Source organism: Silurus meridionalis, chromosome 24 (genome assembly GCF_014805685.1).
Source record: "Silurus meridionalis isolate SWU-2019-XX chromosome 24, ASM1480568v1, whole genome shotgun sequence".
NCBI lineage: Eukaryota > Metazoa > Chordata > Actinopteri > Siluriformes > Siluridae > Silurus > Silurus meridionalis.
Window position 1 is genome coordinate 21,217,864 of NC_060907.1, and position 12,643 is coordinate 21,230,506.

At 34.6% G+C, this 12,643-nt stretch overlaps 1 protein-coding gene across 2 annotated transcripts in view; it reads left to right on the forward strand.

Annotated features, from left to right (window-relative positions):
* Positions 1 to 362: 362 nt before the first annotated feature.
* Positions 363 to 12,643, forward strand: part of rbm46 (RNA binding motif protein 46) — a 15,420-nt gene continuing 3,139 nt past the window's right edge. The window contains exons 1-5 of one of the 2 annotated variants that reach the window (XM_046838243.1): positions 431 to 456; positions 815 to 827; positions 1,348 to 1,495; positions 10,734 to 11,071; positions 12,404 to 12,533. In XM_046838243.1, the coding sequence (XP_046694199.1) occupies positions 1,354 to 1,495; positions 10,734 to 11,071; positions 12,404 to 12,533 (610 nt within the window). In that variant the 5' untranslated portion in view covers positions 431 to 456; positions 815 to 827; positions 1,348 to 1,353. Of the gene's footprint in view, positions 828 to 1,347; positions 1,496 to 10,733; positions 11,072 to 12,403; positions 12,534 to 12,643 lie in introns of both variants that reach the window. The other variant, XM_046838244.1, reaches the window with a different exon arrangement.

Genomic DNA, 12,643 nt, shown 5'->3' on the forward strand with positions numbered 1-12,643 from the left:
TACTAGGTAGAGTGTATTATATATTGTGTGTAGTGTGTATTATATAATGTGAAGCGTGTGCTAGGTAGAGTGTATTATATTGTGTGTAGTGTGTATTATATAGTGTGTGTGTACTAGGTAGAGTGTATTATATTATTGTGTAGTGTGTATTATATAGTGTATTATATTATTATTAGTGTGTACTAGGTAGTGTGTATTATATATTGTGTAGTGTGTATTATATAGTGTGGAGTGTTTAATAGGTAGAGTGTATTATATTGTGTGTAGTGTGTATTATATAGTGTGTATTATATAGTGTGTATTATATATTGTGTAGTGTGTACTAGGTAGTGTGTATTATATAGTGTGAAGCGTGTACTAGGTAGTTTGTATTATATAGTGTGTACTAGGTAGTGCGCGAGTGTGTAAGTGTACTTGCTGAATCGGTGTCCGTGTGGTGCTCATCGGAAGCTGCAGGTTTTTTTACGTTAACCTTTACACCGTTTAAAATTTGTATTTAAGTTTTTATTTTATTAAATGCATTATTTTGTTATATTTTCTAGAATATTACGAACTTTAGGTGAATAAACCTGTGAGGTAACCAGGCGAAAATAGACACGGTTTTTCCAGGATAACACTCGGCTAATTTATTAACTTATTTACAAAGCTAAATGTTTATTTAGTCTTCATTTATTTCACGTGGATATTTATGGAAAATTACTTATAAATTACTAATTACTAATAATTTAGTCGGTTATAAATTTGGTTTTGATCAGTTAGCCCAGTTCTAAGTCGCTAGCCGTGTCAGAGCTAACAGTGTTAGCGTTTCCCTCAGAGGAATCTTTCAGGTAATATATTTACTTTAAACTGTATATGACACACACACACACACACACACACACACACACACACACACACTCTCCAAATCTCTCACCACATTCTCCAAATTTCTCACCACATTCTCCAAATCGCTCATCACATTCTCCAAATTTCTCACCATTTTCTCCAAATCGCCCACCATTTTCTCCAAATCTCTCACCACATTCTCCAAATCTTTCACCATTTTCTCCAAATATCTCACCACATTCTCCAAATCTCTCACCACATTCTCCAAATCTCTCACCACATTCTCCAAATCTCTCACCTCATTCTCCAAATCTTTCACCATTTTCCCCAAATCTCTCACCATTTTCTCCAAATCTCTCACCACATTCTCCAAATCTCTCACAATTTTCTCCAAATCTCTCTGTCTGTGTGTTTGTTTTTGTTTCTGCTGTGTGTGTGTGTGTGTGTGTGTGTGTTGTTTGAGGTTAAAATCAGATGGTTGTGTTTAATGTAAGTGTATTCAGTGCTGTGGTGTTGTGTAAGGTGGAGATGAGTGAAGCTGATGTTGAGGTGTGTGCTGATGGCCAGGTGGTCAGTCCTAATGAAAGTGCTCTGCTGGCACTGATGGAGAAGACCGGATACAGTATGGTACAGGAAAACGGGCAAAGGAAATTCGGTGGTCCTCCACCAGGTAAAGAATTACATGTTAGTAGTGTAGTGTTTTTAGGATTTAGGACTTGGATTAAAATTCTAAAGTTTTGGGGATCTCAATCACAGGACAGAGGAGGGTTGAGAAAGGACTGTGTAAACCATGGAAAGGGTTTTAAATAATCTTAGTAAGTGTATTAAAAATGTTTTAGGTACCAGGTCATGCATTTCACTCCCAGACCTTCAGTGATGTTCTTCCTAAACCAATCCACCTCTTAATCCCATCATTATGACACCATATCTACAGAACCCATTAGTATTATAGAAAATCAGTAATACAGAATGAACATCATCACTAACAAGAAACCCAATGAACACAATCACTGGAGCCACAACTGCACCTCCACATACATCATCTCCAGCAGAAGCATCCATATTCACCTCACCTAGAGTGTATTATATAGTGTATATTATATAGTGTGTATTATATAGTGTGTATTATATAGTGTGAAGCGTGTGCTAGGTAGAGTGTATTATATAGTGTCTATTATATAGTGTGTATTATATAGTGTGTATTATATAGTGTGTGGCGTGTACTAGGTAGTTTGTATTATATAGGTTGAAGTGTGTACTAGGTAGAGTGTATTATATAGTGTGTAGTGTGTATTATATAGTGTATATTATATAGTGTGTAAAGTGTATTATATAGTCGTAGTGTGCATTATATAGTGTGAAGTGTGTGCTAGGTAGAGTGTATTATATAGTGTAGTGTGTATTATATAGTGTATATTATATAGTGTGTATTATATAGTGTGTGGCGTGTACTAGGTAGTTTGTATTATATAGGTTGAAGTGTGTACTAGGTAGAGTGTATTATATAGTGTGTAGTGTGTATTATATAGTGTATATTATATAGTGTGTAAAGTGTATTATATAGTGCGTAGTGTGCATTATATAGTGTGAAGTGTGTGCTAGGTAGAGTGTATTATATAGTGTTTAGTGTGCATTATATAGTGTGAAGTGTGTGCTAGGTAGAGTGTATTATATAGTGTGGCGTGTACTAGGTAGTTTGTATTATATAGGTTGAAGTGTGTACTAGGTAGAGTGTATTATATAGTGTGTAGTGTGTATTATATAGTGTATATTATATAGTGTGTAAAGTGTATTATATAGTGCGTAGTGTGCATTATATAGTGTGAAGTGTGTGCTAGGTAGAGTGTATTATATAGTGTGTAGTGTGTATTATATAGTGTATATTATATAGTGTATTATATAGTGTGTGGCGTGTACTAGGTAGTTTGTATTATATAGGTTGAAGTGTGTACTAGGTAGAGTGTATTATATAGTGTAGTGTGTATTATATAGTGTATATTATATAGTGTGTAAAGTGTATTATATAGTGTAGTGTGCATTATATAGTGTGAAGTGTGTGCTAGGTAGAGTGTATTATATAGTGTTTAGTGTGCATTATATAGTGAAGTGTGTGCTAGGTAGAGTGTATTATATAGTGTGAAGCGTGTACTAGGTGGAGTGTATTATAGTGTGTATTATATAGTGTGTATTATATAGTGTGAAGCGTGTACTAGGTAGAGTGTATTATATAGTGTGTGGCGTGTACTAGGTAGTTTGTATTATATAGTGTGAAGTGTGTACTAGTTAGAGTGTATTATATAGTGTGAAGTGTGTACTAGGTAGAGTGTATTATGTAGTGTGTAGTGTGGACTATATAGTGTGAAGTGTGTACTAGGTAGTTTGTATTGTGTAGTGTGTATTATAAACCTTCTTTCGGCTTCTTCCGTTAGGGGTCGCCACAGCGGATCCTCCGCACGTTTGATTTGGCACGTTTTTACGCTGGATGCATTATATAGTGTGTATTATATAGTGTGTAGCATGTACTAGGTAGTGTGTATTATATCGTGTGAAGTGTGTACTAGGTAGAGTGTATTATATAGTGTGTAGTGTGTACTAGGTAGAGTGTATTATATAGTGTGAAGTGTTTATTATATAGTGTGTATTATATAATGTGAAGCGTGTGCTAGGTAGAGTGTATTATATAGTGTGTAGAGTGTATTATATAGTGTGTATTATATAGTGTGTATTATATAATGTGAAGCGTGTGCTAGGTAGAGTGTATTATATAGTGTGTAGAGTGTATTATATAGTGTGTATTATATAGTGTGAAGTGTGTACTAGGTAGAGTGTATTATATTTACATTTACATTTGCGGCATTTGGCAGACGCCCTTATCCAGAGCGACTTAGAACTGAGCAGGGGAGGGTTTTAGGGCTTTTGCTCAAGGGCCCAGCAGTGGCAGCTTGGTGGGGGTGGGATTTGAACCTGTGATCTTCTGATCCAAAGCCCAATGCCTTAACCACTGAGCTACCACCTCCGGTTATATAGTGTGTAGTGTGTGTACTAGTGTGTAGTGTGTACTAGGTAGAGTGTATTATGTAGTGTGTACTAGGTAGAGTGTATTATGTAGTGTGTATTATATAGTGTGAAGCGTGTACTAGGTAGAGTGTATTATATAGTGTGTAGTGTGTATTATATAGTGTGAAGTGTGTACTAGGTAGAGTGTATTATATAGTGTGTAGAGTGTATTATATAGTGTGTAGAGTGTATTATATAGTGTGTATTATATAGTGTGTAGAGTGTACTAGGTAGAGTGTATTATATAGTGTGTAGTGTGTATTATATAGTGTGAAGTGTACTAGGTAGTGTGTATTATAGTGTGTAGAGTGTACTAGGTAGAGTGTATTATGTAGTGTGTATTATATAGTGTGAGCGTGTGCTAGGTAGAGTGTATTATATAGTGTGTAGTGTGTATTATATAGTGTGTATTATATAGTGTAAAGCGTGTGCTAGGTACAGTGTATTATATAGTGTGTAGTGTATTATATAGTGTGTAGTGTGTATTATATAGTGTGTAGTGTATTATATAGTGTGTATTATATAGTGTGAGCGTGTGCTAGGTAGAGTGTATTATATAGTGTGTAGTGTGTATTATATAGTGTGTATTATATAGTGTGAAGCGTGTGCTAGGTAGAGTGTATTATATAGTGTGTAGTGTGCATTATATAGTGTGTATTATATAGTGTGTATTATATAGTGTGTAGTGTGTATTATATAGTGTGTAGTGTGTATTATATAGTGTGTATTATATAGTGTGAAGCGTGTGCTAGGTAGAGTGTATTATATAGTGTGTAGTGTGCATTATATAGTGTGTATTATATAGTGTGTAAAGTGTATTATATAGTGTAGTGTGTATTATATAGTGTGTATTATATAGTGTGTATTATATAGTGTGAAGCGTGTGCTAGGTAGAGTGTATTATATAGTGTGTAGTGTGTATTATATAGTGTGTATTATATAGTGTGTATTATATAGTGTGAAGCGTGTGCTAGGTAGAGTGTATTATATAGTATGTAGTGTGTACTAGGTAGAGTGTATTATATAGTGTGTGTATTATATAGTGTGAAGTGTGTGCTAGGTAGAGTGTATTAAATAGTGTGTAGTGTGCATTATATAGTGTGTATTATATAGTGTGTATTATATAGTGTGAAGCGTGTGCTAGGTAGAGTGTATTATATAGTATGTAGTGTGTACTAGGTAGAGTGTATTATATAGTGTGTGTGTATTATATAGTGTGGAGTGTGTACTAGGTAGAGTGTATTATATAGTGTGTAGATTGTATTATATAGTGTGTAGTGTGTATTATATAGTGTGAAGTGTGTACTAGGTAGAGTGTATTATATAGTGTGAAGTGTGTGCTAGGTAGAGTGTATTATATAGTGTGTAGTGTGTGCTAGGTAGAGTGTATTATATAGTGTAAAGTGTATTATATAGTGTGTAGTGTGCATTATATAGTGTGAAGTGTGTGCTAGGTAGAGTGTATTATATAGTGTTTAGTGTGCATTATATAGTGTGAAGTGTGTGCTAGGTAGAGTGTATTATAGTGTGTAGTGTGTATTATATAGTGTGAAGTGTGTACTAGGTAGAGTGTATTATATAGTGTGTAGTGTGTATTATATAGTGTGTATTATATAGTGTGTAGTGCATTATATAGTGTGGTGTGTATTATATAGTGTGTAGAGTGTATTATATAGTGTGTGTAGTGTGTACTAGGTGAGTGTATTATATATAGTGTGTAGTGTGTATTATATAGTGTGTAGTGTGTATTATATAGTGTGTAGAGTGTATTATATAGTGTGTGGTGTGTATTATATAGTGTGTATTATATAGTGTATTATATAGTATGTAGTGTGTACTAGGTAGTGTGTATTATAGTGTGTATTATATAGTATGTAGTGTGTAGTGTGTATAATATACTGTGTATTTTATTTTATTATAGTTTGTACTAGGTAGTGTATTATATAGTGTGTATAGTGTGTATTATATAGTGTGAAGTGTGTACTAGGTAGAGTGTATTATATAGTGTGTAGTGTGTATTATATAGTGTGTAGTGTGTATTATATAGTGTGAAGTGTGTATTAGGTAGAGTGTATTATATAGTGTGAAGTGTTTATTATATAGTGTGTATTATATAGTGTGAAACGTGTGCTAGGTAGAGTGTATTATATAGTGTGTAGTGTGTATTATATAGTGTGTATTATATAGTGTGAGCGTGTGCTAGGTAGAGTGTATTATATAGTGTGTAGTGTGCATTATATAGTGTGTATTATATAGTGTGTATTATATATAGTGTATTATATAGTGTGTAGTGTGTTATATAGTGTGTATTATATAGTGTGAAGCGTGTGCTAGGTAGAGTGTATTATATAGTATGTAGTGTGTACTAGGTAGAGTGTATTATATAGTGTGTAGTGTGCATTATATAGTGTGAAGTGTGTGCTAGGTAGAGTGTATTATATAGTGTAGTGTGCATTATATAGTGTGTATTATATAGTGTGTGTAGTGTGTGCTAGGTAGAGTGTATTATATAGTATGTAGTGTGTACTAGGTAGAGTGTATTATATAGTGTGTAGTGTGCATTATATAGTGTGAAGTGTGTGCTAGGTAGAGTGTATTATATAGTGTGTGTGTGTATTATATAGTGTGAAGTGTGTGCTAGGTAGAGTGTATTATATGGTGTGTAGATTGTATTATATAGTGTGTAGTGTGTATTATATAGTGTGAAGTGTGTACTAGGTAGAGTGTATTATATAGTGTGTAGTGTGCATTATATAGTGTGAAGTGTGTGCTATGTAGAGTGTATTATATAGTGTGAAGTGTGTGCTAGGTAGAGTGTATTATATAGTGTGTAGTGTGTGCTAGGTAGAGTGTATTATATAGTGTGTAAAGTGTATTATATAGTGTGTGGTGTGTATTATATAGTGTGAAGTGTGTGCTAGGTAGAGTGTATTATATAGTGTGAAGTGTGTGCTAGGTAGAGTGTATTATATATAGTGTAGTGTGTATTATATAGTGTGAAGTGTGTACTAGGTAGAGTGTATTATATAGTGTGTAGTGTGTATTATATAGTGTGTATTATATAGTGTGAGCGTGTGCTAGGTAGAGTGTATTATATAGTGTGTAGTGTATTATATAGTGTGAAGTGTGTACTAGGTAGAGTGTATTATATAGTGTGTAGTGTGTATTATATAGTGTGTAGTGTGTATTATATAGTGAGTAGAGTGTATTATATATAGTGTGTAGTGTGTATTATATAGTGTGTATTATATAGTGTGGAGTGTGTACTAGGTAGAGTGTATTATATTGTGTGTAGTGTGTATAATATACTGTGTATTTTATTTTATTATAGTTTGTACTAGGTAGAGTGTATTATATAGTGTGTAGTGTGTATTATATAGTGTGAAGTGTGTACTAGGTAGAGTGTATTATATTGTGTGTAGTGTATAATATACTGTGTATTTTATTTTATTATGTAGTTTGTACTAGGTAGAGTGTATTATATAATTATGTAGTGTGTATTATATAGTGTGAAGTGTGTACTAGGTAGAGTGTATTATATAGTGTGTAGTGTGTGTATTATATATAGTGTGTAGTGTGTATTATATAGTGTGAAGTGTGTATTAGGTAGAGTGTATTATATAGTGTGAAGTGTTTATTATATAGTGTGTATTATATAGTGAAACGTGTGCTAGGTAGAGTGTATTAAAAAGTGTGAAGTGTTTATTATATAGTGTGAAACGTGTGCTAGGTAGAGTGTATTATATAGTGTGTAGAGTGTATTATATAGTGTGAAGTGTGTACTAGGAGAGTGTATTATATTGTGTGTAGTGTGTTTTATATTGTGTGTATTTTATATTGTGTAGTGTACTAGGTAGTGTGTATTATATAGTGTGTAGTGTGTATTATATAGTGTGGAGTGTGTACTAGGTAGAGTGTATTATATTGTGTGTAGTTTGTATTATATACTGTGTATTTTATATTGTGTAGTTTGTACTAGGTAGAGTGTATTATATAGTGTGTAGTGTGTATTATATAGTGTGTAGTGTGTATTATATAGTGTGAAGTGTACTAGGTAGAGTGTATTATATAGTGTGTAGTGTGTATTATATAGCGTGTAGTGTGTATTATATAGTGTGAAGTGTGTACTAGGTAGAGTGTATTATATAGTGTGTAGTGTTTATTATATAGTGTGTATTATACAGTGTGAAACGTGTGCTAGGTAGAGTGTATTATATAGTGTGTAGAGTGTATTATATAGTGTGAAGTGTGTACTAGGTAGAGTGTATTATATTGTGTGTAGTGTGTTTTATATTGTGTGTATTTTATATTGTGTAGTGTGTACTAGGTAGTGTGTATTATATAGTTTGTAGTGTGTATTATATAGTGTGTAGAGGTTATTATATAGTGTGTAGAGTTTATTATATAGTGTGTAGAGTTTATTATATAGTGTGTAGTGTGTATTATATAGTGTGTAGTGTGTATTATATAGTGTAGTGTGTATTATATAGTGTGTAGTGTGTATTATATAATTATATAGTGTGTAGTGTGTATTATATAGTGTCTAGTGTGTATTATGTAGTGTGTATTATATAGTGTGAAGCATGTGCTAGGTAGAGTGTATTATATAGTGTGTAGTGTGTATTATATAGCGTGTAGAGTTTATTATAGTGTGTAGTGTGTATTATATAATTATGTAGTGTGTATTATATAGTGTGTAGTGTGTACTAGGTAGAGTGTTTTATGTAGTGTGTATTATATAGTGTGAAGCGTGTGCTAGGTAGAGTGTATTATATAGTGTGTGTGTATTATATAGTGTGAAGCGTGTGCTAGGTAGAGTGTTTTATGTAGTGTGTATTATATAGTGTGAGCGTGTGCTAGGTAGTGTGTATTATATAGTGTGTAGAGTTTATTATATAGTGTGTATTGTGTATTATATAGTGTGTAGTGTGTATTATTATATAGTGTGTATTATATAGTGTGTAGTGTGTATTATATAGTGTAGTGTGTACTAGGTAGAGTGTTTTATGTAGTGTGTATTATATAGTGTGAAGCGTGTGCTAGGTAGAGTGTATTATATAGTGTGTAGAGTTTATTATATAGTGTGTATTGTGTATTATATAGTGTGTAGTGTGTGCTAGGTAGAGTGTATTATATAGTGTGTAGTGTATTATATAGTGTGTAGTGTGTACTAGGTAGAGTGTTTTATGTAGTGTGTATTATATAGTGTGAAGTGTGCTAGGTAGAGTGTATTATATAGTGTGTAGTGTGTATTATATAGTGTGAAGCGTGTGCTAGGTAGAGTGTTTTATGTAGTGTGTATTATATAGTGTGAAGCGTGTGCTAGGTAGAGTGTATTATATAGTGTGTAGAGTTTATTATATAGTGTGTATTGTGTATTATATAGTGTAGTGTATTATATAGTGTGAAGCGTGTGCTAGGTAGAGTGTATTATATAGTGTGTAGTGTGTATTATATAGTGTGAAGCGTGTGCTAGGTAGAGTGTTTTATGTAGTGTATTATATAGTGTGGCGTGTGCTAGGTAGAGTGTATTATATAGTGTAGAGTGTATTATATAGTGTGTATTGTGTATTATATAGTGTGTAGTGTGTATTATATAGTGTGTAGTGTATTATATAGTGTGTTGTGTGTATTATATAGTGTGTATTATATAGTGTATTATATAGTGTGAAGCGTGTGCTAGGTAGTGTGTATTATATAGTGTGTAGAGTTTATTATATAGTGTGTATTGTGTATTATATAGTGTGTAGTGTGTATTATATAGTGTGTAGTGTGTATTATATAGTGTGTTGTGTGTATTATATAGTGTGTATTATATAGTGTGTAGTGTGTATTATATAGTGTGTAGTGTGTACTAGGTAGAGTGTTTTATGTAGTGTGTATTATATAGTGTGAAGCGTGTGCTAGGTAGAGTGTATTATATAGTGTGTAGAGTTTATTATATAGTGTGTATTGTGTATTATATAGTGTGTAGTGTGTATTATATAGTGTGTAGTGTGTATTATATAGTGTGAAGCGTGTACTAGGTAGTTTGTGTTATATAGTGTGTATTGTGTATTATATAGTGTGTAGTGTGTATTATATAGTGTGTAGTGTGTATTATATAGTGTGAAGCGTGTACTAGGTAGTTTGTGTTATATAGTGTGTACACAATCACATCTCCTTTCACTGGAGCCACAACTGCACCTCCACATACATCATCTCCAGCAGAAGCATCCATATTCACCTCATCACATCACCCCGGGTTTCCTGCATTTCTCTTCATTGTTTCTGTACATTACGGTTTTCCTGGGGATTTGAAATGAAGGTAAATTGTGTCTTTTTGTGTAAATTCTACAGGAAAGAAAACAAAAATTATAAACGGTTCATAAAAAAGCTAAACAACCAGTTTGAACAGTTTTGGTGAACTTTCCTCACCATGTCCATCTTTTACTGAAAAGTATGTCTCATAAATCATCTTGTCCTCTGGCAGTCGTTGTGAAATGAAAAAACAGCGATTACATCCTCATGAATAGATTTGAGATGTGCAGTTTGTTACAGATGCGGTTTGTGAGCTCTGACTAGTGACGCTCTCTGACTTTCCAATCAGAGGACGTGAAAATGCTGACATTATCACCACCTCCTGCTAGAGGGCCCCGGCTTGACCAAGTCGAAGTCTGATTGTTGTTTTTTGATTGTTTTTTTTCCACAAAGTAAAATCAGTTGCATGCAGATATTAAATAATTTTAATAGTGATTAAAAAAGTAGTTTTACAGTTTACTAGGAACTGATGTGAAGTAAACGATGATAGACAGATCTGCTGTGAGGTGTTTACATCACAGGCAGATGCTGGTCTTGTGTTTGTGTTGTAGGGTGGGAAGGTCCTCCTCCTCCTCGAGGCTGTGAGGTGTTTGTGGGTAAAATTCCCAGAGATATGTACGAGGATGAGCTGGTGCCCGTGTTCGAGCGTGCAGGCCAAATCTATGAGTTCCGCTTGATGATGGAGTTCAGTGGAGAGAACCGAGGCTATGCTTTCGTCATGTACACCAGCCGAGGAGAAGCGCAACGAGCCATTACCCTCCTCGACAACTACGAAATCCGTCCAGGGAAGTGTATTGGTGTGTGTGTGAGTCTCGACAACTGTCGCCTCTTCATCGGCTCTATCCCTAAAGACAAGAAGAAGGAGGAGATCCAAGAAGAGATGATGAAGGTCCGTGATTCAGTTATTCAGTATTTTGTTTGTTAAGTATTATATAATAGTGAGTAGAGGTTGAGCGAAAGTGGATGTTACAGATACCGATAGATCATTTGGATCATACTTTGGAAGCGATTGATCAAACGATAGTTTTTAAAATGGATACTGGATTACAAACAAACATAACACTCTATACAAGGTGATATCAGAAAGTTTGAAGACTATATCTGTTTAGAAGAAAGTACTTAATTTATCTGTTTCCCCACTCACCTTCAAAATAGTCCCTTATGCACATCAAAATAGCGCCCCCTGTGTTCTTCTGGAACACATCCTGGAATTCTTCTTTTCAAAGCGTGTCAAGCACCTTCTGCGATCCGCACCGGATCACCACAACGGTGTCAAAACCCTAAGCTGGATCTTCATCTTCAGGAAGAGGGCGAAGTCCACAGGAGCCAAATCTGGTGAGTAGGGTGGGTGCGAAAGTGAGGTGTTGTTTCCGGCGAGAAACTCACGTGTGAGGAGGAGCTCGGTAACATGGTGCGCACGTGGTCAGAATAGCAACAATTGCACAGCTCCGGATGTACACAGGACCATGTTTTTTTTTTACTTGCGAGGGTCGGTGCCCTGTGACTGTGCGTGCAGCCTTGTGCTGCCACCTGTTGGTGAGTTACAAAACTATTCTCAAAACTTTTTGATACCACCTTGTATATAATAGTATTGAACTTTCATACAAATAAAACAATAAAAAAACAGTACTGAGTCATGAAAATGTGCTAAATTTAATAAATGTGAATATATTCATTGTATTAATAAAGGAAAATGTATTAAATTGAGGAAAATACACACATTCAAACTGAAACAAAAGGTAACACTCCAAATAAATACGGCATCAGTGATTCACCCCTAGAGGCGCTCTCGCACTGTATAACGCCACCTGGAAAAACTACCGGTATAGAGTTTTACTGATAGCCGATAGTTTCAGCAATCAACTCAGCAAAACCGATGAACCGGTTGACCTCTACTATACATATATTCTGAGTATAATGCTGTTCTCCACAGAGATTTCACTTTCAGACCTTATAATGGGACTCACTGAGAAAAAGTAGAATAGCAGCAGCAGTGTGTGTGTAAATGTTCTCGTGTCGATACTGAACAAAAATCCCATCAGATCTATTAAATGTTCCCACAGCACTGCTCAGCTCCTGCAGTGTGTCGTTACCAGACATGAACATTAACGCCTTCTTCTCGCACAGGGTGCCATTACTTTAATCCTGATCAAATAGTGAGACTCATTTGTATTCATTTTGTGTGTGTTTATTGTGTGTGTGTGTGTGTGTGTGTATTCAGGTAACAGATGGAGTGGTAGATGTTATTGTGTACCCCAGTGCCGTAGACAAAACCAAGAACCGTGGTTTTGCGTTTGTGGAGTACAAGTCACACAAGGCTGCTGCCATGGCTCGCAGGAAACTCATCCCGGGTACTTCCATACCGTTTATAACCACCACAACGGACACAACAGTGTTCAACCTTCATTTCACAAGCTTAATCTTTTATTTCCTGATGAAATGCTTAGTGAATAAAGTCAAG